Source organism: Carcharodon carcharias, chromosome 21, assembly GCF_017639515.1.
Source record: "Carcharodon carcharias isolate sCarCar2 chromosome 21, sCarCar2.pri, whole genome shotgun sequence".
Taxonomy (NCBI): Eukaryota; Metazoa; Chordata; class Chondrichthyes; order Lamniformes; family Lamnidae; genus Carcharodon; species Carcharodon carcharias.
The window spans coordinates 25,487,320-25,511,395 of record NC_054487.1 but is presented as its reverse complement, the minus strand read 5'-3'; the positions used below and the strand labels follow the sequence as shown (position 1 = coordinate 25,511,395).

General features: G+C 40.5%; 1 protein-coding gene across 2 annotated transcripts in view; it reads left to right on the top strand.

The window, feature by feature from the left end:
• LOC121293113 (ADP-ribosylation factor GTPase-activating protein 3-like) overlaps positions 1-24,076 on the top strand; it is a 93,040-nt gene that overhangs the window by 37,592 nt on the left and 31,372 nt on the right. The window contains exons 6-10 of one of the 2 annotated variants that reach the window (XM_041215782.1): positions 6,666-6,756; positions 7,417-7,476; positions 8,730-8,774; positions 10,124-10,176; positions 16,580-16,725. In XM_041215782.1, the coding sequence (XP_041071716.1) occupies positions 6,666-6,756; positions 7,417-7,476; positions 8,730-8,774; positions 10,124-10,176; positions 16,580-16,725 (395 nt within the window). The remainder of the gene's footprint in view (positions 1-6,665; positions 6,757-7,416; positions 7,477-8,729; positions 8,775-10,123; positions 10,177-16,579; positions 16,726-24,076) is intronic. The other variant, XM_041215783.1, reaches the window with a different exon arrangement.

The following is a 24,076-nucleotide window of genomic DNA, read 5'->3' as shown; positions in this document are numbered from 1 at the left end:
AGGTGGTAGCGAGGTCGATGTACTGGATGTTGTCGGAGTACCTGTGGAAACTGATGTGCTTTTGTATGAAATCTCTTCAAACAAGTTTTGTTTCCTTTTTATATTTTTCTCAGTGAACCCCTTCTCCTTGCAGAATCTGTACTCCACTCTTGAGGTTCACAACTGCCTAGTTTGAGCCTACTGGTTTTAGATGTATACTTATATCCTGAAACTTGACATTAAACCTTTAAAGATGTTCCAGTAGCTGAACTACATCAAAAGAATTAGGTCTAGTTTTTCTTTAAGTTGGCTCTTTTAGATAACTGGCTTCTGGAATTTTTTTTTTTTGAGACCCAGATCATTCATGACTGCTGTTTCCCGATGGTATTGTCTGGGTCATTTAAGAATACAAAGGCAAATGACCATTACCTCCAGCACTACTGGGTCTAGAGATAGGTATGCATTTATTTACAAGCTCCGACTCTAAACCAATTGAATTTTCCTGATTTTATATTAATTTAATTAGAGTCCACCATTTATCTTCTGATTTCCAAAAGGTAGTTGAGTTGAAGGTGCATATGTCTACATGGAAATATGTTGTGGTGATGATAATGGGGATCTGTCTCAAAAAAGGGCAGGACTGAATACTAAATATTCCTAGGTACAAGATATTCAGGAAATATAGAGAAGGAAAAAATAGAGGAGGGGCTGCAGCATTGATTAAGGAGAACATTAAGGTGCAAGAGAAAGGATGTTCTAAAGGGGTCAAGGACAAAATCTATTTGGTTAGAGCTAAAACAAAATAGCGATACCATTACACTACTGGATACGTTCTAGAGGCCAACTAGTGGGAAAGATATAGAGGAACAAATCTGCAAGAAAATTATAAAAGTTGCAAGAATCATAGAGTAGTTATAATGGGGGACTTTTGTTATCAAATATAAACTGGGATAGTCATAGTGTAAATGACAGAGGGGCAAAAGTTTCTAGAGTATGTTTCCAGTCTAAGGAAGTAGGCATTGCTGGATCTGCTTCTGGGAAGGACATGGGTCAAATTAATCTAGTGTCCATTGGGGAACATTTAGTGGACAATGATCTATGGTATCATAACATTTAGGTTAGCTATGGATAAGAATAAGAAGCAATCCTGTGTAAAAATAATTAATTGGGGGAAGGACCAAACACTGAAGCAGTCCAGGCCAAATGCAGCAAGACCTGGACAATTTCCAGGCTTGGGCTGACCATTGGCAAGTAACATTCATGCCACACGTGCCAGGCAGTAAACATCTCCAGCAAGAACGAATCTAATTGACACCCTCTCCACAAATGTTCACTCCCTCCACCACTGACACACAATGGCAGTAGTGTGCACCATCTACAAAATGCATTGCAGGAATTCACCAAGGCTCCATAGACAGCACCTTTCAAACCCATGACCACTCCAATCTAGAATTACAAGGGCAGCAGACATATGGGAAACCACCACCTGGCAGTTCCCCTCCAAGCCACACACTATCCTGACTTGGAAATATATCGCTGTTCCTTCACTGTCGCTGGGTCAAAATCTTGGAGCTCCCTCCTTAGCAGCACTGTGGGTGTACCTACACCACATGGACTGCAGCGGTTCAAGAAGGCAGCTCATCACTGCCTTCTCAAGGGCAGTTAGGGATGGGCAATAAATGCTGGCCTAGCCAGCGATGCCCACATCCCATGGATGAATTTTAAAAAAAGGAGTTGAGAATGGATCTGTCCCAGGTAAATTGGAATCAAAGGCCAGGATTTTCCGGCCCTTCCCATGGCTGGACTGCAAATTCCTACCCAAAATCAATAGACGTTTGGCTGACTCTGAATTTTCCTTCCTGCCCATGGTGGGACCAGAAAATTCCAGTCAAATATTGGCAAAGCAATAACTGAAAATGGGCTACTACAAAGAGGAGAATTTGGGTACAGCCAACGTTTTTCCATGAAGGGGAAAAGTAGGGCAAATAAACCCAGATCCCCCTAGATGATGAAAGAAATACAGAGTAACATGAAGTAGAAAAAAATGCATATGAGATGTCAGGTGGATAATATAATTGAGAACCAGGCTGAATATAGAAGTTTCAGAGGGGAGTGAAAAAAGAAATAAGAGAACGAAAGAGATGGCATTAGAATGTCATGAGGGATGTAATGATGGAAATGTATAAAACATTGTTTAGGCCACAGCTGCAATTTTGTGTACAATTCTGGTCGCCACATTACAGGGAGGACATAATTGCTCTGGAGAGTGTTCAGGGGAGATTTACAAGGATTTTGCTGGGGCTGGAAAATAGCAACTATGAGGAAATATTGAATCAGCTGGGGTTGTTTTCCTTGGAACTGAGGAGGCACTGGGGTGACCTCATTGAGGTGTATAGGATAATGAGGGGCCTAGATAGCGTGGACAAGGATGCCCTGTTTCCCCTAGCAGAGAGATCAATTACCGGGGGACACAGATTTAACATGATTGGTGAAAGGATTAGAGGGGGCATGAAGAAAGACCTCTTCACCCAGAGGGTGGTGGGTGTTTGGAATTTGCAGCCTGGTTTGATGGTAGATGTGGAAACCCTCAACTCATTTAAAAGATACCTGGATCTGCACCTCAAGTGCTGTAACCTGCAAGGCTACAGACCGGGTACTGGAAGGTGGGATTAGAATAGGCAGCTAGTTTTTTTTATTTATTCTTTTTTGGCCGGCGCAAACAAAATGGGCTCAATGGCCTCTTTCTGTATCGTTAACTTTCCTATGGGAAGAGTTTTTCAGTCAGTGTGTGGGGGTGGGCCCGACACCCGGACACATAAAATGACGCGCGATGATGTTGGGCTTGTGTTCCGACGACATCACGCCAAGTTGAGATGTTTTGTTCGGCTGGTGTGCATGGGAGTCGGCTACACACCTGCCAATATGTAAACTGCCTGTTGAGGCCATTAAGGATCTAATTAAGGTTATTGCGAGCTGGATGATGTCTCCTAAAGCCTTTATTCAATAAATTTTTAAAATTTTCATAAATATAAAAACGTCCCAATTCATGTGACGTATTTAAAAACATTTTTAAACCTTTAATTTTAACATCGACTCAATCTCCTTGAGGCAGCTCCGTGCCTTGGAGATTGAAGAGCTCTTTTGCACACATGCGCAAAAAAGAGCGTTGGCTGCAACTCCCTCCTCCCTCCTTCCACACAGGTGGTGTTGAGCGCTACCAGTCATGTCTTACGCTGGGTGGGAGTAAAATGGTGGTGTGGAGCCAATTGCAGGCAGTGATCGGCCTTGTGCCCGAGCCTGCCCACCACATGAAAATTTCTGCCCTATGGTTCTAGATAGCAGCCAACATAAAGAAAATACAAAAGTTTTCTATAGGCATATAAATAGTGAACAGGTGGCAGAAGAAGAGGTAAGGCCAATTAGAAACATGGGATCTACACTTGGAGGCAGGGGTTATAGCTGCAGTGCTAAATGACTGCTTTGCATCTACCTTAAGGCTGCCCAAGTTATAGTGCAAGGTAGTTGAGACCCTGGATGGCTAAACTTCATAAAGAGGTATTGACTAGTCTGGCTTAACTTCAAATTGATAAGCCACCAAGACTGAATGCAATACGTCCAAACATACTAAGTTGAAGTAAGGGTGAAAATTGCAGACATTGACCATAATAATCTTCCTTAGACACAAGGGTGGTGCCAGTGGATAGGAGAATTGCAGATATTACATGGTTGTTCAAAAAAGGGTAAGGATAAGCCCAACACCTGCAAGCTTGTCAGTTTAACCTCGGTGATACGAAAGCTTTTAGAAACAATAATCCGGGTCAAAATTAAACTGTCACTTGGGCAAATGTGAATTAATTAAGGAAAACCAGCAGGGATTTGTTAAGGGAAAATTAAGTTGAACTGACTTGCTTCTTTGAGATAGCAGAGAGGGTTGACAAGGGTATATGGTTGAAGCAGCGTATGTGGACTTCCTAAAGGCACTTGATAAACTGCCACATAAGAGGCTTGTCATCAAAACTGGAACCCATGGGACATTGGCAGGATGGATATAAAATTGGCAGAGTGACTGGAAACAGTTGTAAACAGTTTTTATGGACTGGAGAAAGGCATGTAGTGTTGTTTCCTGGGGTTGGGTGCTAGGGCCCCTGCTTTTCTTGACGTATATTAATGACACAGAGTTGGGTGTTCAGAGCACAATTTCAAAATTGGCAGATGACACAAAACTTGGAAGTATTGTGACGTGTGAAGAGGATAGTGATGGACTTCGAGAGAACACACAGTCTGGTGGAGTGGGTGGACAAGTAGCAGACTAAATTTAATGCATAGAAGTGTGAAGTGATTCATTTTGGTGGGGATAAAGAGGAGAGGCAATACAGAATAAAGGATACAATTCTAAACAGAAGCAGATACCTAGGGGTAAATGTGCACAAATCATTGAAGGTAACAGGGCTGGTTGAGATCCTGGGCTTTATAATAGGGGCATTAGAGAAGGTGCAGAAAAGATTCACAAGAATGGCTTCAGATATTAGGAACTTTAGTTCCGTGGATATTTTGGAGAAGCTGATGCTGTTCTCCAAGGAAAAGAGGAAATTAAGAGCAGTTCTGATAGAGATGCTCAAAATCATGAGGGCTCTGGACAAAGTAGATATGAGAAACTGTTCCCATTGGTGGAATGATCCAGAACCAGAGGACACCAAGTTAATGTGATTGGTAAAAGAAGCAATGGCGACATGAGGGAAAATTTTTATGCAGGAAATGGTTAGGATTTGGAATGTACTGCCTGAGAGTGTGATGGAGGCAGGTTCAATCAAGGTCTTCGGAAGAGAATTGAATAATAAGCTGAGGGGAAAAGAGAATTTCAGGGCAATGAGGAAAAGGTATGGGAATGGGATGAGGTGAGTTGCTCTTGCGGAGAGCCGGTATGGGCATGACAGGCTGAATGGCCTCCTCCTGTGCTTTAACCATTTTATGATTCCCACAAACCCTGTTTGTTTCATCTTAGAGTGAACTGTCGTTTTTTGTGTATCTGGAAAGCTGTAGTATACCACCAATATTAGCTTGGCTTTCTTCTCATCTGTGATGTCTAACCAGAATAGCTAATTTTTTGGCTTTCTATCACTTTAGAAAGCACACCATTTAACCTGCACATATGTGCACACCGCCGCCTTTTCTGTTCACACTTTCCTCTAAAGCTATCCATTTCTGTTACGACCTCTAGCCCCACAATGCTCACAGATATCTGTGCTGCTCCAATTCTAGTCTCTTGCACATTCCTGATTTTAATTATTACACCATTGGTAGCTGTGGCTTCAGCTGCTGCTGATGCCCTAAGCTCTGAAATTCCCTCCCTAAACCTCTCTGCGTTCTTTTCTCTTTCCTTCCTTAACACCTTCCACTTTGATCCCAAACCCTCCCCCCCACCCCCCCACCCTGCCCTAACTTAACGCTCCTGTGAAATGCCTTGGAATGTTTTACTGCAATTTCAAAGACATTATATAATGTAAATTGTTATTGTTGTAAAAGCTCTAAATCTTGAAGGTTATGGTCAATCTCATTATTTGGAAATAACAAAGCTTCTATTATTCCTACCTGTTGTGGATCCCTGCTGCTACTATAGCCTCCAGCATTGCATATTATTTCTAATTTTTTTAGTATTCAACTACATACACTGTAATGTAGTTACCTCATTCCATTTTCCCAGATGTTCACCTTTTTCTGATCTTTGGGACACATCTGAGTCTTAGGGCATGAATCTAATTCACCCAAAACTCACTTAATTCAGGCCCTTTGTATGCACACCCAGCTGCTCACCTGGGACCCGGCACACACACACCACCCCCCCCTCAAAAAAAAAACATCTATTTGAAATGAGTCTCAACCGCTGCCTCAATGTTGTTACAAGTCTCTCTCTGCCCTATTTAATTTTGATACAGCCTGTCTGTCCTGTAATAGTACTGTTGTTTGTTAGGATAATAGTCAAAAGCCTTAATTGCATTAGAAAGACTGTAGAAAAAAAGAAAACTGTTTCCATGTGTAAATTTAATGAGCTGTGTGGCAAGATTAGATGCAGTTTTGAAAGATGGTGATTTAAGGAGAGATCTCACCGAGATTTCTCATATGGCTCACGATAGCCCCTCAACACTTGTTTAAAAAAAATAAATTTCTCGCCCTTGTGTTTAAATCCCTTCATGGCCTCACGCCTCACTGTGGCTGTAACCTCCTCCAGCCCTATAACACTACTTAAACTCTGCTCCTTTCTTTCCGGGTTCTCGCACCGCGCCACCACCACCCCTCCACACCCACTTCCCATACCATAAGCAGTTGTGCCTTCAGCTGCTTAGGCCCCATGCTCTGGAATTTCCTCCTTAAACCCTGTTGTCATGCTCTCATTCTTTAATGCCCTCCTTAAAACCCATCTCTTTGACAAAGCCTCTGGCCCCTCCTCCTAAAACCATGTACTTATGCTCTGTATCCATTTTATGGGTTATGCCTCTGCGCACCTTGGTTTGTTTTTGTATGTCCATGTTATTATATAAACGCAAATCACTCTTACGCTATTTAATAATTTTGTTCAAAGTGAAGCCCTTTACTCAAAGCAGTCAAAATTGCTTCAGTGTGCCATTAAAAATGAATTCATGTTGCACTTCTGCTATGGATTGTCATGAGAGTTTCATGTCTAATTCCAGTCAGCCAATGTGAAGTCAGCAGATCAAACCTTTGATTCTGCCATTCCAGAGCTGTCCTCATCTGAAAAAATGCAGCAAGAAGAAAATGATGGTAAGCTTTGGAGATGTCTGTCATTATAGATTGAAATCAATTATTTGTAGTTCATTGAAAGCACTGAATCAGTGTGAAATTGTCATCAAGGCTCATGATGTACAAGGAGGTATTTCAAAGGCATTCGTTTATATGTTAAAACAGTTTATTAACTCATTGATAGCAGCCACCTTTGCGTATTATGAATAATTCAGATGTGTCCACCCAATAGTTGTAAATCTCAAGTGTACAGAAAGTCATTTTTTCAAACACTGCAGTGCAATGTATCCCAATCACATGCATGCAAACTGACCCACTTTTGCATGTGTAAACACAAAACCCCTTCATCCTCTTTTTCCTTGGCCTCTGATTGTTCACTCTCCTTACAATCAACCAACATTGAGCTTGCTGCCTGGGAGATTGTGGCTTTAGTTCAGGATGTCAACACCGTGGAGTGGTAATTAAAGTGTCACCCAGCAAGAACTGTACTTCTAATATATTTATTTATGAATTGCTGGATTATCTATCCTCACCTTTTTATATTTCAAATTGTGAAGGTGTACCAGCTGTTGCAATTAATCTGAAAGTTGTTTTATGGCCATTTAAAGCTTGTCACCTATCCGGCTTATGAATTGTAATTCATAACTGCTTTGTGCTTTTGAATATATGTTTCCTTTTTAGGTGAGCCTGAACATGGGCCAAATGTCGATTGCCTCAGTGTCTCTCCTAAGGAAGCATTAGGTATGTTGTTTAGCCGTTACATTGTTTTACTGTAAGAGTGCATTTTTGTACATAACTTGTGTAGGTTCATAGATCAATGCACCAGTATTTTGTCAAGTAACAGAATGATTGATATTAAATATGCACTTGAAGTCCTTAAAAGTATTTTTATAGGAAATCAGTGTGTAATATTCTAAAATGTACACGTGTAAAATATTTCCATAGATTATTACGCTAAAAGGAGAAGGTTCCTTATTGACATCGGTGCCATGACAGGATCTTTACCTAAGATATTCCTCTATAATTTGTAGGATTTCATAGAATTCTTTCTCCACATAAGCCAGGCCTCTTGAGATAGATGTGCTGAGTTAGTGTGGGCTGGAGAATGATGTGTTTGTGTGCATGCCTCAAATTTGGCTCTGCTTCAGCACCCTTGCCCAAAACTAAAACTAAAATTATTTCAAGAAGTATAAAAATGCTAGTTGTGACTAGTATGATTTTTGTGACAGCTGTTAGAAACTGATATTCAGCCACCATTTTATATTCTTCTCAATAGATCATTAATTAGTAAAATATTTTGGGGGAAGGCAAGGTTCCCAGGAAAGCATGAATAAAAATATGAAAAAACAACTAAATTTGTGACTGCAAAAGAAGCTTCCGTATTTCATATGTGGATCAGAGCTTCACACCTCAAAATTGGGTGGGCACTGCCCACAACATTTTGGCTATCCACTTTCATGGACTGAAAATGATGGCTAGCACATGCTGAATTCTTGCTTTCCAGTCGGGCGTCCAAAGCTTTGTGCTATATATGCTAAAGCTTAAAATTTACCCTAATATGGCACAAATCACTAGGCAATAATTGGGACTAAATTTCTTAGAATATTTCAAAAACAGGAGATGATTTCAAGATGGATTAAAACCAAGATAGCTTCCAGAACTAAGGTAACAACTTTGGATTTAATGAAAATTGAATACAGCTGAAAATCTTTGCATCACTCATGGATTGAAGCTAATAAAAGGTTGTTTACAATCAATATTTTTGCATCAGAATATTAGATGTTTTGGGAAAGCATGTTTAAAGACAGATGCTTAATTATGTTGAATTTTATTGTGAGTCTTTTCAGGTTGTTTCATTTTGAATTTTAATGTAGAATTTAAAGAATTAAAATTATGAAAATGCTGTAATGTAGAAAATATGGATCATAGTACATGAGGTAAAGAAATGTTTTGGCTGTTACTCAGAAATTCTCATTTGTTTTTCCCTATTTTAGCTGACTCAATGAGTTTAGTTTCTGCAGGAGTCACACCTAACAAAGGTGACTGTTAAGGTGTTTGTGATCTACCATTGGCTGCTTCGATTTTCTGAGCCAAAGTGTACAGATGGACTTGGGCACAATTCCACGAATTGGGAAGAGCTACTATTTAACACCACAAAGATTTAATGCATTAAATTAACTTGTTTAGTGTGTTTACTAGTTCTATTTTATCAAAAAAATCTTTTGGGTCAACTGGTTATTTTAACGCTTTCCAGCTTGTATTTTGTTCTTGTCCTAATCATTTCCACTTTCCAGCTTGTATTTTGTTCTTGGCCTAATCATTTCCACTTTCAGCTTGTATTTTGTTCTTGGCCTAATCATTTCCACTTTCCAGCTTGTATTTTGTTCTTGGCCTAATCATTTCAGCCACCAGTTGTAGAGTTTATTTATCCAGGTGAATGAATCTCTTTCTTTTTTCTCTCTCTCACATTAACTTACATTTTTCTTCACTCTTCATCTCTTTCCTTTACTTTTCTTTCCTCTTCTCTCTTTATTCAACTTGCTCGATCTCTCTCTCTTTCTCCTCCACTCACCTTGCTGTGTCTTTCTGTCTAAGATGAAAAATTATTTGGTAAGATTAGTAAATGCTTTCATTTACCATTCCTTGACATGTAATGTATTATTTAAGCTGATGCCCTCACTAGAATAGCAGAAACATGTAATATTTATCTGCAGATATCACTAACAATAATTGTATTCTTTTCTCCTTTTGCCTGTGTTTCCTCAACTTTCAAATAGCCATTTCAATATATGTTTTAATGTTTGTAATTAACTTCTCTGGATCATTACTGAAGCAAAGCATCATTCGTTTGCATAGCATAATGAGTAAAGGTCCAGGATTGCATATTAACGTGATCTCTGCTACTATTACAAACTTACTTTCTCAAAGAGGCTGGAAAGAGTTAATTTAATTCATTTGTATCTTTGTCTATTCTGTTTTCCCACAAAACTAACCGGTGAAATGCTTTCTCTTTTAATTTTTATCTGCAGTAATTTGCATCTCTTAATTTTCATGGCTTATGAGTACTGTTCCTTTTACACTGTGCTGCTATTGCTTGTGCAAGAAGCTTGTACAGAAAATAAAATATTACTGTAAAGTCAATTTTATAGTATAATTTAGTGGTAAAACAGGCCTGTGAATCCATAATTCAGATGCTGCTCCTTGAGCATTATGTATAATATGGTAAAGTTGCTATTGCATGGAAATGTATTTTGGAATTGTGCAACTTTAAGATAAAACATCAATTTCAGAACATTTGGCATAACCTGTTTCCTGTGAATACATTATTTACTTGAGGTAATGCCCGAGTAGGGAAATATATTAACTCCTGATTTGGATTCGTTGACAGATGTCAAGTCCTCTATCATAACAAAAAAGAAGCCGGCTGCAGCAAAGAAAATGGTGTGTATTTTGAGTTATTTCTGTTGTACAGTTTGAGGTTTTAATAGCTTTGTGGTTAATAGAGCGACTTTATTATATCTGTCTTAGAATTCTGTGTTTTCTTTCTCCTTCACACACAGCCACATGGTAAAACTACCCTTCACATGTGCACTTTACAGCAAAAAGCACAAAAATCACAAACTGAGAACCCTGGTTTATTTTCTGTATCCCTCATATCAGTTTGGGATTTAAATGTCACACTTCGGACATGTCCAAAAGTATAACACAGAATAAGAAATTCATTCATTTCATGTTGCATTCTTCTGACTTGGATCTAATAATCTACACCCATCTGCCAATCTTCACGTTTCTCTCGCCAACAGTGTTTGGAGAAGTGCCTTTGTGCAATGTGGCCGTGGGCTTGTCATAGTCATGTGATTTCTGATGTCATTCTTGCTATATAAAGGCTTGAGAGCAGAAGTCATTTCATCCACAACTTGGAACATGTGTCAGGAGTGTGCAGCTGAAATTTAATGGATTTTAGAACATAAGAAATAGGAGCAGGCGTAGGCCATTCAACCCTTCAAGCTTGCTCTACCATTCAATGAGATCATGGCTGATCTTCTACTTGAACACCATTTTCCTACACTATCCCTATATCCGTTGATGTTTTGATATGTAGAAACCTATTGATCTCCATTTTGAACATGCTCAATGACTGATCTTCCACAACCCTCTGGGACAGAGAATTCCAAAGATCGATCACCCTCCGAGTGAAGAAATTCCTCCTCACTTCAGTCCTAAATAACCTGCCCTTTATTCTGAGACTGTGTCACCTGGTTCTGGACATCCCAACCAGGGGAAACACCCTTCTCGCATCTACCCTGTTGAGCCCTGTTAAGAATTTTGTATGTTTGAGTAAGATCATCTCTCATTCTTGTAAACTCCAGAGAATAAAGGCCCAGTCTATCTAATTGTTCCTCATAGGACAATCCCTCCATCCCAGGAATTAATTTAGCGAGCCTTCTATGGCAAGTATATCTTTCCTTGGGTAACGAGACCAAAACTGCACACCATGGTTAGGTCTTGCCTAGCTTTTATATAATTGCAGTAAGACATCTTTACTCCTGTACTAAACTCCTTTTGCAATAAAGGCCAATATACCATTTGCCGCCTTAATTGCTTGCTGCACCTGCATGTTAGCTTTCAGTGACTTGTGAACAAGGACACCCAAGTCCCTTTGAAGCTCAATACTTCCCAGCCTCTCATTTAAGAATTACTCTGCCTTTCTATTCTTCCTACCAAAGTGGATAACCTCACATTTCTCCACATTGTATTCCAGCTGCCAAACTTTTGCCCATTCACCTAGCCTCTCCAAATCCCCTTGAAGCGCCTTTGCATCCTCCTCAACCCTCACTTCCACCTAGTTCTGTGTCATGTGCAAACTTGGAAATATTACCTTTAATCCCCACATTGGGGGCCCAAGCATTGATCTGTGCAGCACCCCACCAGTCACAGCCTACCAACCTGAAAAATAACTCATTGATTTCTACTCTGTTTTTGATAGCTGTAAGAAACAGCAGAGAGTAACTAATACTTCACTCTGCAGCTTTGTACAGGACATTGATCACTGGATAATTCAGTAAGGCTTTGAATATTCCTGGCAATGAAGGCAGATTTGAAAAGCAATTGAAATTCTTCTGATTTCAGTGGCAAAACTAGGAAATTGCCACAGAGTTACATAAGAAACCTGTGAACAGAGTAGCAATCTTGTTATCAGCACTTGGGAGAGAATGCTACAAGTTATATTGCACTCTAGACCTCACAAGAGCAGAAAAGCCAGTCTTATGAAATATTGGGGCCTTAAGGGCCCATTTTGAGCCCTCCACTAACGTTACTTATGAATGCTACGTGGTCAACACCAGAGCTCAGGAAGAGGGGATTAGTATGTGACTGCATTGAGATGCCTAGCTGAATCTTGAGTTTGAGCAGCTTAAGGAAGATCTGATTAGAGAGAAAGGATTGTCTTAGGAACCAAGAGATTCAGCCATGAGAGCTTGGCTGCTGAGAAGCAAAGCTTATTCTTGAGAGCTGTTGATGTAGAGCTGTTGACGTGCAGAAGCTCTGAAATGGTCAACCATCAGTTGCAGAACATTGATGAGAGAACTGACAAGGCTTTACACTCTGCTGAGAGGCAGTTCAGACCTTCCAAACACAAAATAATGGAGGGAGGGAAGGAAGAACTATTTGCAGAAGGCCCAGTAGAAAGATCAAGGCCAGAGTACTGGATGTAAATATTGTGGAGGACTTCACACAAAAGAAAAGGAAGCATGTCCAATGTGGTGAAAGCAGTGCTCTAGCTGCAAGGAGCTGAATCATTTTGCACGCTGGAAATAAGAAAAACAAGCCTATAAAGATGGTATTGGCGAGGTGTCAGACAGTGAACCTGGTGAATCACTGCACCCTAGAACACATTGGCACCTTCAAGTGTCAAGGAAAAAATGATTTGTGACTATTGGAATGATGACTGCAGAAGAAGAGCATCATGTTAATATGAACTGTCAGATAGACACCAGTGCTAATGCAACATCTTTGAGCTTTGCAGACCTGTGTGAAGATTGCTCAAGATGGTGACCAAAAAATGAAGCCATTGGTGAAATAGTTGAGGCTACATGATTGAACAATGCTCACCCTTAGAGGGGAAACTAAGCTGAGAGGCCAGTGCAATTGGAAGAAAGAAGATCTGCAGTTCCAAATAGTAGACACTAAGCAAAATCCACTCATCCCAGCTGAAACAAATCAAAAGATTGGACTGGTAACCCTCCACATGCCAGAAGAGGTTTGCATCGTTTTGCATGGAACAAAACCGTTGACTGCTGAACGAGTTCTAAAAATATATTAAAACGTCTTCCATCGATCTTGCGTGTCTTCCTGGTGAATACTACCTTGAAGTATATGAAAGTGTGGCACCAGCTCGGTGTCTTTCGAAGAGCGTTCCAGCTGCTCTCAAGTTCAGCCTGAAAGACAAGATAGAGGAGCTTGAAAAAATGGGACTAATCAAGAAAATGACAACTCCTACAGACTGGATTAGCAGCATGGTAGCAGTGAAACAACCTGTAAAGCGAGTGTGTGCATTGATCCAAAGGACCTCAAAAAGCTTTAAAGAGAGTTCACTGCTCCATGTCAACCATCAAAGAAATTTTGTCACAACTCAACAAGGCAAAGGTAGTTACAACCCTAGGTGCTAAGGATAGATACTGGCAAGTGAGTTTGATGAAAGCAGCAGTTTCCTGACTACATTTTGGATGCCATTTGGGAGGTACAGATGATTGTACATGCTGCTTGGCATTTCTACTGCTCAGGAAAGAGTATCCACACCGACGACATGGGATAGTCAACGATCTTGCAGGTGTGGAAACGATTGTAGATGATCTGCTAGTCTATGGATATGATGATATGACGGAAGAAGCCATTGCAAACCATGATCATAATCTAGTGAGACTGCTAGAGAGAGCTTGGCAGGTGAACCTGAAGCTGATTAGAAGAAAGTGCAGCTGAAGACAACTAAGTCAAGTACTTAGGTCATGTACTGAAGGTGAAAGGAGTTTGCCCTGATCCTCATAAGGTGAGAGCTGTAGTAGAGATGCAGCAACCAACAGATGTGAAAGTGGTGCAATGATTTGTTGGATTTGTGAACTACCTAGCAAGGTTCTTGACCAATTTGTCATCAGAATGTTAATCTCTAGGCAAGCTCACTGCAAAGGATGTCCGATGGTATTGGGGCACAAAACAGGCAACTTTCACTTGCAACAAACATTTAGTGACAGCAATGCCAGTGCTGAGGTACTGTGATATTAACGATGTGGTCACCCTGCAGTGAGATACCAACGAGGTCAGACTTGGAGCAACCCTCATGCAGCAAGAACAACCAACTGTGTTTGCATCCAGAGCGTTATCGCAAACTGAATGGTGCTACGCACAGATTGGGAAAGAGTGCTAGACTATTGTCCTTGCTTGAGTATTTTAATCAGTACCTGTTTGGGAGAGACAAAGTGATGGTAGAGTCTGATCACAAGTCACTTCAAAACATCTTTCTCAAAACACTTCTTTCTGCTCCAAAGCACGTGCAAAGGATGTTACTTCGTTTGCAATGATATCATTTGGAAGTGAAGTGCAAGCAGGGTAAGTAGATGTACATCGCCGACACGCTGTCAAGAGTTGCGTTCCATTTGAAGAAAGTTGCTGCTGCTAGCACTGAGTGTGAAATCTTCCAGATTCAATGAAAAGCAACAGCAGCACATGCTGTGGAAGTCATCAGCCCAGCAGAAACATTGAATCTGACAGACCAGCATCTTGCTCAGATCAAACAAACTACACAACCAGATGCACCTCTCCAAGTGCTGCAGGAAGTCGTGATGAAAAGATAGCCGGAAACCATCAAGGACATACTAATTGCAATGAGAGTATTGAGCATACAGGGACGAAGTGATTGCCCAAGATGGCATCTTGTACAAAGGTGTCACCATCCCTAAGGAGATGAGGAAAGAGATGTTGAAGCCATCAAGCAATCAAGTCTAGTCTGTGGGAGTGTTCTAGTGGCCAAACATGGGCAACGAGATAAGAGGACCATATCAGTTAGTGCAATATTTGTAGTGAACATCAAGCTAAGCAAGCAAAAGAGCTGCTCATGATTCATGACATCCTAGACAGACTGTGTATGATGCTTGGAATAGACCTCTTCTCTCTTTTAGAACTGACTATCTTGTCACCATCAACTACTATTTGGATTAGTAGTCAGACAAGTTGCCATCAACAGCTACCAGTGAGATCATAGAATTCTTGAAAGCACACTTTAGTTGTTGTGGCATTCCTGACATTGTGATGAGCGACAATGGCCCTTAGTTCATGAGTGAAGAATTCAGGCACATCATAAATGAATCGAGATGATTCAACACTACTTATCATCTGTGCACTATTCTCAGTCAAATGGAAAGGCTGAGGCAGCAGTGAAAATTGCCAAAGGGATCAATGATAAATCAAGTCGATCCAGCACAGATGTGTACAAGGCAGTCCTAGAGTGGAGAAACACAAACCATGGAAAGTGGTCAAGCTCAGTGACCAATGTCATGCTACATTCAAACTACTCTTCCAATAGCTAAAATAATACAACAGCTGGAAATAGTAATATGAGTGAGTGACATTAAACGGTAGTAAGCCAAATTTCACTTTGTTAAAGCTGCCAAATCATTGCCAGAACTGAGAATTTGGAGAGCCGGTCAAAGTGCAAATATTTAGCGCACTCAACAAAAGTCAGCCCACTTAGCAACTTCAAACCTGTGTAGAGAAGTTGTCACCTCAGTTGGTGAAAATGAATAACCAGATATAGTGGTAACTGCAGACATATACATGCACTGGAGCTGCTGCTTTTTCAAAGCAGACAACTGATGAGAAAGATGTAGGTTCACCAACCGCACAGTGAACTGAACCACCATAAATCCCAGAGGTCAACCGTTCCCCAACAAAGGCAAGGGATCAGCAGCAACAATTACCAAAGCAGCGAAATTCCCCGGAGAGGTAACATTATCACAAAACTGAGCAGACACCAGACGACCAGCCAATAACAAACCACATGTGTACCATTAGAAGACCAGAATGCTTGAAAGATTGTGTGTGCGATGCATGCGTAAGGACAGACAAAAGTAGGTCGGACTAAAATGAGCTGTTTTCTGTACATGACTATTTTCATTGTAGACCATGTATATCTGACTTGCAACTGCAAATGATAGTGTATGCAGGTTGTTTTTTTTCATTTTATGAAAGGGGAGGTGTTTGGAGAAATGCCTTTGTGCAATGTGGCCATAGGCTTGTCATAGCCATGTGACCTCTGATGCCACCCTTGGACTTGAGAGCAAAAGCCATTTTATCCACCACTTGAAACAGTGAATTTTTCATTGACCTCAGGATGCCTATGTACAGGAATTAGACTCTGGTTAACTGCACCTGCATAGCAAAATAATTCATTACATGGTGTACACTCCTATAAATAGTTTACCGTTTAATACACCATGAGTAATATCTTGGGAGATCTATATACAGCTGTATATGTGCTTTCTGATAATTTTTCTGTGGTGGTGCTACTAATTTAAATGCATGTTTTAATTTTCACATTGTGTGCCTGCAACCATGAGTGTAGCTAAATCAATTAAAACACGAACCTTTGTGGTTGAGTCTTTCAATTCTTGGATGGTGCTTGTGTGAAATAAACCCATTGTTCTCTCCGTAATACTCCTAATTCAAACCTTTTGTGAGTCAACTCGACCAAAAGGAAGAAAAAGTGAATTGTGACTGTTAGTTTTAAGAGATGCTGCTGTTAAAAGAATTAGTAAAATAAGTTTATTGTACTTTTTTCCCCATTGTTAAACAGTTAGGTGCTAAGAAGGCTGGTTTAGGGGCACAGAAAGTGACTAGCCGCAGCTTCAATGAAATTGATAAACAGGCTCAAGCTGCTGATCGGATGAAAGAACAAGAAGATTTGAGCAACAGGAAGAAGTTTGAGAAGGACGAATCAATGTATGTAAATTTTCTTTCTATATACAAGTTCTATATCAATGTGATTACAACACGACTGGCTTTAAAAATATGCATTTATGTAATGCCTCTCATGGCCGCAGGCCATCTGAAAGTGTTTAGGAAACACAATAGCTAATTTGTGCGCAGTAAACTCCCAAAACAAATGTGGTAATGATTAGATAATCTGTTTTAAGTGATTTTGATTGAGACACAAATATTAGCCAGGACACAAGGAGTAGTTCCCCTGCAACTTCGAAGCAGTGCCATAGGATCTTTTATGTCCACCTGAGAGGGTGGATGGGGCCTTGGTATAATGTCTCATCTAAAAGACAGCGCCTCCAAAGTGCAACATTCCTTCAATACCCTGTGGACTGGGAAAATAGGTTAAAAGGTAAGATGGTAGAGAAGCAGTGGCAGAAATTTAAGGAGATATTTTGGAACTCTAAACATATTCCATTGAGATAGAAAGACTGTGAGAAGGATTCAACAGCTGTGGCAATCTACAGAAGTTAAGGATAGTATTAAATTGAAAGAAAAGATGTCCAATACCGCAAAGATTAACTGTAGGCCAGAAGTTTCGGATATTTTGGAAACCAACAAAGGATGACTAAAAAATAAAGCAGAGAAATTAGACTGAAAGTAAACTAGAAAGAAATACCAAAACAGACAGTAAAATCTTCTCCAAATATATAAAAAAGTAATTGCTAATGTAAGCATCGGCCTCTTAGAGGCTAAGACTGGGGATTAATAATGGGAAACAAGGAAATGACAGAAACTTTGAACAAGTATTTTGTATCTGTCTTCACTGTAGAAGGCACAAAAAGCATCCCAAGAATAGAAAATTAAGGGGAAAAGGGGACGAAGGAACTTAAAACAATCACTATCACTGGAGAAAAAGTATTAGAAAACTAATGGGACTAAGACTGACAAGTGTCCTGGACCTGATGGCCTGCATCCTAGTGTTTTAAAGGAAGTGGCTGCAGACATGGGGACATAGGACTTAGGAGCCGGAGTAGGTTACTCGGTCTTTTGAGCCTCTTCCACCAATCAGTATAATCATGGCTATCTGGTTGTGGTATTGTAGTAATTATAGTCTTGGGAAATGTTGGACTGTAGCTTTAAGAATAATCTTGTATTGTAAGATCACATGATCTCTAAACCAATGTGATAGCAGGGGGAACCTCTACAGAGGAGAGTTCTTTAGTTATGGAGTTTGATGCACACGTGTAGTTACTGCTGCTGCCTGGTAAATAAAGTTAAATGTTTCCACTAAGAAAAGTTGTCTGAAGATCAACTCTATTTCAAACTGATGACAAGATATATCAGATTCGGTGCTGTACCTTGCTCAGTGATTATGAGTATCTAAGTTCATTTAAAAAAAAAACAAAGATATACTCATCCAAAATGCCACAGTTCATCAGAATCGATCCCTTTGAGCCAGCCACAGATTGGTCTCAGTATATAGAACATCTTGCGTTCTTCTTTCAAGCACATGAAAGAAAAGAGGAGAGCGATCCTCCTGAGTACTTCTGGGAGCAAAACCTACAGTTTAATTTGAAGCTTGATGGCCCCCAGTGCCTCAGGTTCAAAGACTTTCAGTGAATTAGTAGACTTCATTAAGGAATATGGTCAACTCAAGCCCTCAATCACAATGCAGTGGTTCAGGTTCAATTCACGAAATAAAGCCCCAGGTGAGACAATCGCTACCTACATGGCAAAATTAAAACAACTAACGGAATATTGTGATTTTGGTGAAACCTTGAATGACAGGCTCAGAAATTGTTTAGTATGTGATGTGAAGGAGGACAGTATTCAGCGAAGGTTTCTGGCTGAAATGAATCTTAATTTTAAGAAAGTGTTAGAAATAGCGCTGGCGATGGAAAGCGCTGTAAGGGATTCACAAGCAATTCAAGGGGCACAAAATGGTACCATTCTCTTAGTTGGGTAGGAACAGTCAGCCAAAAGTGGCTGGAAAAACCAGGACTCTGCCACGAAGCAGGAAACAGCATCCGCTAACTAAAAAATGAGAGGAAACTGCTTAGCAGCTAAATCGAAAAATAACTTTCAGCAACATGGCAACAATCAATCTTCTAACCATTGGCAATTTTAAAAAAGTATAATGTTATTTTTGTCATAAGTGAACACATAATGAGACAGTGCAAAGTGAGATTTAAACAGACTTCCAAACAACAAACTGAAGAACCATTTGGCAGAGAAAATGCAGCAATGTTCAGGTTTCCAGGAGAAAGCCAACAGATGTAAGAAGGAGACAGAAGAGCTGAAGAATCAGCTGAATGAAGCTCAAGAGGCTTTGAAAGCAAAGGTCGTAGAACTTTCCAAAATGCGAGCAGATAATGAAGTCTTGGGTAGCTCAGCTAATGAACTAAAACAAGTTGAGATTGCATCTGAGAGATGCCTGGCCAACAGTGAAGTTTAAAAAAAAAAGGCAGAGACTAAGTTCTGTGGATGAAAAGAAGAAGATGCCTAGAAAGAAGATGCAGAATTACTGATGAGGCACCACCTTCAGACACGACATCCTAGTGCTTCCCAATTTGGAAGGGAAGGTAGAGAGAAGTCAAGGGAGTCAAAAAGTGACTCATGATTTGCATAGTTGTGAGAGACAATTCACAATAAGATAAAAGGACAATACTGTGGATGCTGGAAATCAGAAACAAAAACAAAAATTGCTGGAAAAACTCAGCAGGTCTGACAGCATCCATGGAAAGAAAGACAGAGTTAACATTTCAAGTCAGTGTTATGTTAACTCTGTCTTTCTCCCACAGATGCTGTCAGACCTGCTGCGTTTTTCCAACAATTTTTGTTTTTGTGTTGTTAGAGACAATTCACTGTTGGAGATGCAGTATATGTAAAGAATTTTGGTGGAGGACTGAAGTGGTTACCTGGTAAAGTAAATTCAGTGACTGGACCATTGTCATACCACATGGAAGTGGAGGGCTGGATCACTGTAAGCATGTGGATCATTTAGGAAAAAGAGGGAGACCCCAACAAGATATTGTTCCACCTGTAACCATTACTGAACCAGTGGTTCCTGTTGAGGTTGCTCAACCAAGGACAGACATGGCCGATGTCTCTGTCAGAGTCAAAGACACTGAACTGCATGTGTCTAAAGAGGTACCTGATAATGTAATTCCAGAGAATGTGTTTCCTTCAAAAGAATCTGAAGTAGAGCTGTAACATTCCATATGAATCAGGAAACCACATGAAAGACTGAACTTGTAATTTCATGACCTTTATAAGTATTGTAATGTCATGAAATAAATATCCTTGTAAATACAAAATGTATAGAAAATTTAAAGGGGGAGGAATGTAATAATTATAGTTTTGGGAAATGTTGGACTGTAGCTTTAAGAATGATCCTGCGATGTAAGATCACATGATCTGTGTAAACCAATGTATTAGCGGGGAACCTCTACAGGGTGGCGTTCTTCTTTAGTTATGGAGTTTGATGTACACGTGCAGTTGCTGCTGCTGTCTTGTAATTAAAGTTAAACGTTTCCACCAAGAAAAGTTGTCTAAAGATCAACTCTATAGTGGTCTCAACTCTACTTTCCTGCCTGCTTCCCACTATAACCATTGACTCCCTTGTCCATAAAAATTTAATTCAGCCTTGAATAAATTTAATGACACAGCCTCCACTGCTTTCTAGGGAAGAGAATTCCATATACTAACAACTCTCAGAGAAAAAAATCCTCTTTTGACTTAAAAGGGAGGGTCCTTATGCTAGTTGCCTAGTTCTAGTCTTTCCTAAAAGAGGAAACATCCTCCTGGTATCCAGCCTATCAAATACCCTCAGGATCCTTTATATTTCAATAAGATCACCTCTCCTTCTTAACTCCAATGGATATAGGCAAACCTGTTCAACTTTCCTTCATAAGGTAAGCACTTCATCTTAGGATTGAGTTAAGCGAACCTCCTCTGAACTGCTAACGCAATTATATCAGTTGGAGACCGAAATTCCAGATGTAGTCTCACCAAGGGCCTGTACAACTGCAATAAAACTTCCCTACTTTTATATTCCATTCCCCTTGCAGTAAATGTCAACGTTCCATTTGCCTTCCTAATCACTTGCTGTACCTGCATTCTAACTTTTCGTGGTTCATATACCATAGTGGATGCATTGATTGTAATCTTCCTAAACTCCTATATTCTGGAAAAGTCCCAGCAGATTGGAAAACCACAAATGTAACACCTCTATTCAAGAAAGGAGGGAGACGAAAAGCTGACAGCTATGGTCCAGTTAACCTAACATCTGGTAATGGGAAAATGCTAGAATCTAATAGGACATTTAGAAAAGTAGAATACCCTTTATAATCAGACAGAGTCAACATGGCTTTATGTGTTTGACAAATTTGTTAGAGTCCTTTGAGAATGTAACATACAAGATGGATAAAGGGGAAGCCAGTAGATGTATATTTGGATTTCCAAAAGCCATTTTTTAAGATGCCGCCTAAAAGGTTACTGCACAAGATAAGAACTCGTGGTATTGGGGTAATATATTAGCATGGAAAGAGGATTGGCTAACTAACAGGAAACAGTTGCGATAAATGTGCCATTTTCAGGTTGGCAAACTATAACTAGTGAAGTACTGCGGGGATCAGTGGTGCGGTCTCAGCTATTTACAATCTATATTAATGACTTGGGTGAAGGGACCAAATGTATTGTAGCCAAATTTGCTTTTAAAGATAGGCATGAAAGCAAGTTGTGAGGAGGACACACAGATTCTGTGAAAGGATAGAGATAGGTTAAATGAGTGGGCAAAGGTTTAGGTGGTATATAATGTGGGAAAATGAGGTTGTCCACTTTGGTGGGAAGCATAGAAAAACGGAATATTATTTAAATAGGGAGAGACTGTAGAATGCTGTGGCACGGAGGGACCTAGGTGTCCTTGTGCACGAATCACAAAAAGTTAGCATGTAGGCAATACAAGTAATTAGGAAGGTAAATGGGACGTTGCCTTTTATTGAAAGGGGGAAGTGGCGAAGTTTTGCTACAACTGTACAGGGCATTGGTGAGACCATATCTGCAGTATTGTGTACAGTTTTGGTCTCCTTATTGAAGGAGGGATATACTAGCATTGGAAGCCGTGCTGAGAAGGTTCATGGTTCCTGGGATGAAGGGTTGTCTTATCAGGAAAGGTTGAGCAGGTTGATTCTATACTCATTGGAGTTTAGAAGAATGAAAGGTGACATTATTAAAACATATAAGATTCTGAGGGGGGCTTGACAGGGTAAATGTTTCCCCTTGTGGGAGAATCTAGAACAGCTTAAAAATAAGGGTCTCCCTTCTATGACTGAAATCAGGAGGAATTTCACCTTTTGAGGGCTGCTAATCTTTGGAATTCTCTTCCCCAGAGAACAGTGAATGCTGGATCAATGAATATATTCAAGGCTAAATTGGACAGATTTTTGATCTACAAGGGAGTAAAGGATTATGGGTGCTGGCAGGAAAGTGGAGTTAAGGCCACAATCCAATTAGCCATGATCTTATTAAATGGCAGAGCAGACTTGAGAGCTGAATGACCTACTCCTATTTCAAATGATCTTAAGAAGTAAAGAAACAAAAGGTAGGCCCAGAGTAGGTGTAAATGGTAAAATAATGAATAGCTACCAAAACTAATATGAGAAAATCAAGGTTAATACAGATACATGCAAAGAAAAGGGGAGAAAATTAGTGGGGGGAGGGGCGGTTGGCACAGGCAGAGATTGTGATCTAATATTATTGAACTCTTTGATTCTAGAAGGCTGTAAAGTGCCTAATCGAAAGATGAGCTGCTGTTCCTTGAGCTTGCATTGAGCTTCATTGGAACAGTGCAGTAAGCCAAGGACAGAGATGTCAGTATGAGAGCGAGGTGGAGAATTAAACCGACAAACGACCGGAAGCACAGGGTCATGTGACTGAACAGCGTTCCACAAAGCGGTCACCCAATCTATGTTGGTCTCCCCAATGTAGAGACATTGTGAGCAATAAATACAGTAGACTGAATTAAAAGAGGTATATGTAGATCACCTGGAAGGTTTGACGTTGAATGGTGAGGAGAGAGGAGGTAACGGATTAGGTGCTACATCTCCTGCGCTTACATGGAAAGTTGCCTTGGGAAGGGGACAAGCTGTTGGGGGTGATAAAGAAATAGACTAAGGTGCAGAGTGAATGGTCCCTTTGGAATACTTAAAGGTCGTCTTATTGTGTCCACGGACAGGCTATACTTGGCCCAGCTAGAACTGGACACATTTTTGTGCCTTGTTGAATTCAGCAAGATCTGCAACAGTGCAGGGTTCCTCTAGCGATAGACATTTTGCAGGAGATGTTGCATAGTCTATGGTTCAGTTCCACATTCATAACTTGTCGGGCTGGTTGTATATCCCCATTTGCTTAGTGACACCTTTGAATGACCTACACCAGTCCTAAGTCTGTTAAGGCACTTCCAAGTTGCCCAGTTGCAATTAGCTCCTGGGGGAAGGCTTACATCCGGTAGAATTTCCATTGCTGGGGGTTGTTCGAGACTGGCGAGCCGGTCTTTCCACAAGGTGATGTGGGCTTCAGATGAGGTTGATTGTAATGGAACAACACTGTTCATGAAGTTCTTCCTTGACTTTAGGTGGCTGGGTGTAGGTGTATGACCATGTAGAGGGTGCCTCTCATCTGATGTTTGACGGAGTCGCTCTTTCTTGCTGGCTACCGTTCTTCTTATATCAGGGGGAGCGATACCTGCCAGGATTTATAGGCTGTTGCTGTTTGTTGGTTTTAAGCAACCTGTGATAAGTCCGCAGCTTGCATTCAGAACGGCATCCATCTTCTTAGCATGAGTAGATCTTTCCCATGCAGGGCAGGCGTATTCGGCAGTGGAATAGCAAAGAGCGAGTGCACTGGTTCGCAATGTTTTCGAGCTTGCTCCCCATTTTGTGTTAGTGAGCTTATTCAGGACGTTGTTTCATGCACTCACTTTTGCCTTTGTCTTTTCGATGTGGTTCTTGAAGGTGAGGCATCTGTCAAGGGTGACTCCTAAGTAGATAGGGTGCTCGCAATGCGTCAGTGTTGTTCCACACCAGGTTACTTTAAGCTGGCGTTTGGCTTCACGATTTCTGAGGTGGAATGCACAAACTTGCGTCTTTGATAGGTTTGCACGAAGGTGGTTTTCTTCATAGTAGGATGTTAATCCCTCCAAGGCCTCAGAAAGCGTTTTCTCCACTGTGTTAAAATCGGTGCTTTGGGCAGTGACACATAAGTTGTCAGCATATATAAAACAGCGTGTGATACAGTCTATGTGTAGATGTTGTACAGCAGCGGTCCCTAAGGAAGATTATTCTTCTGAATACGCCACCTGCTGCACTTC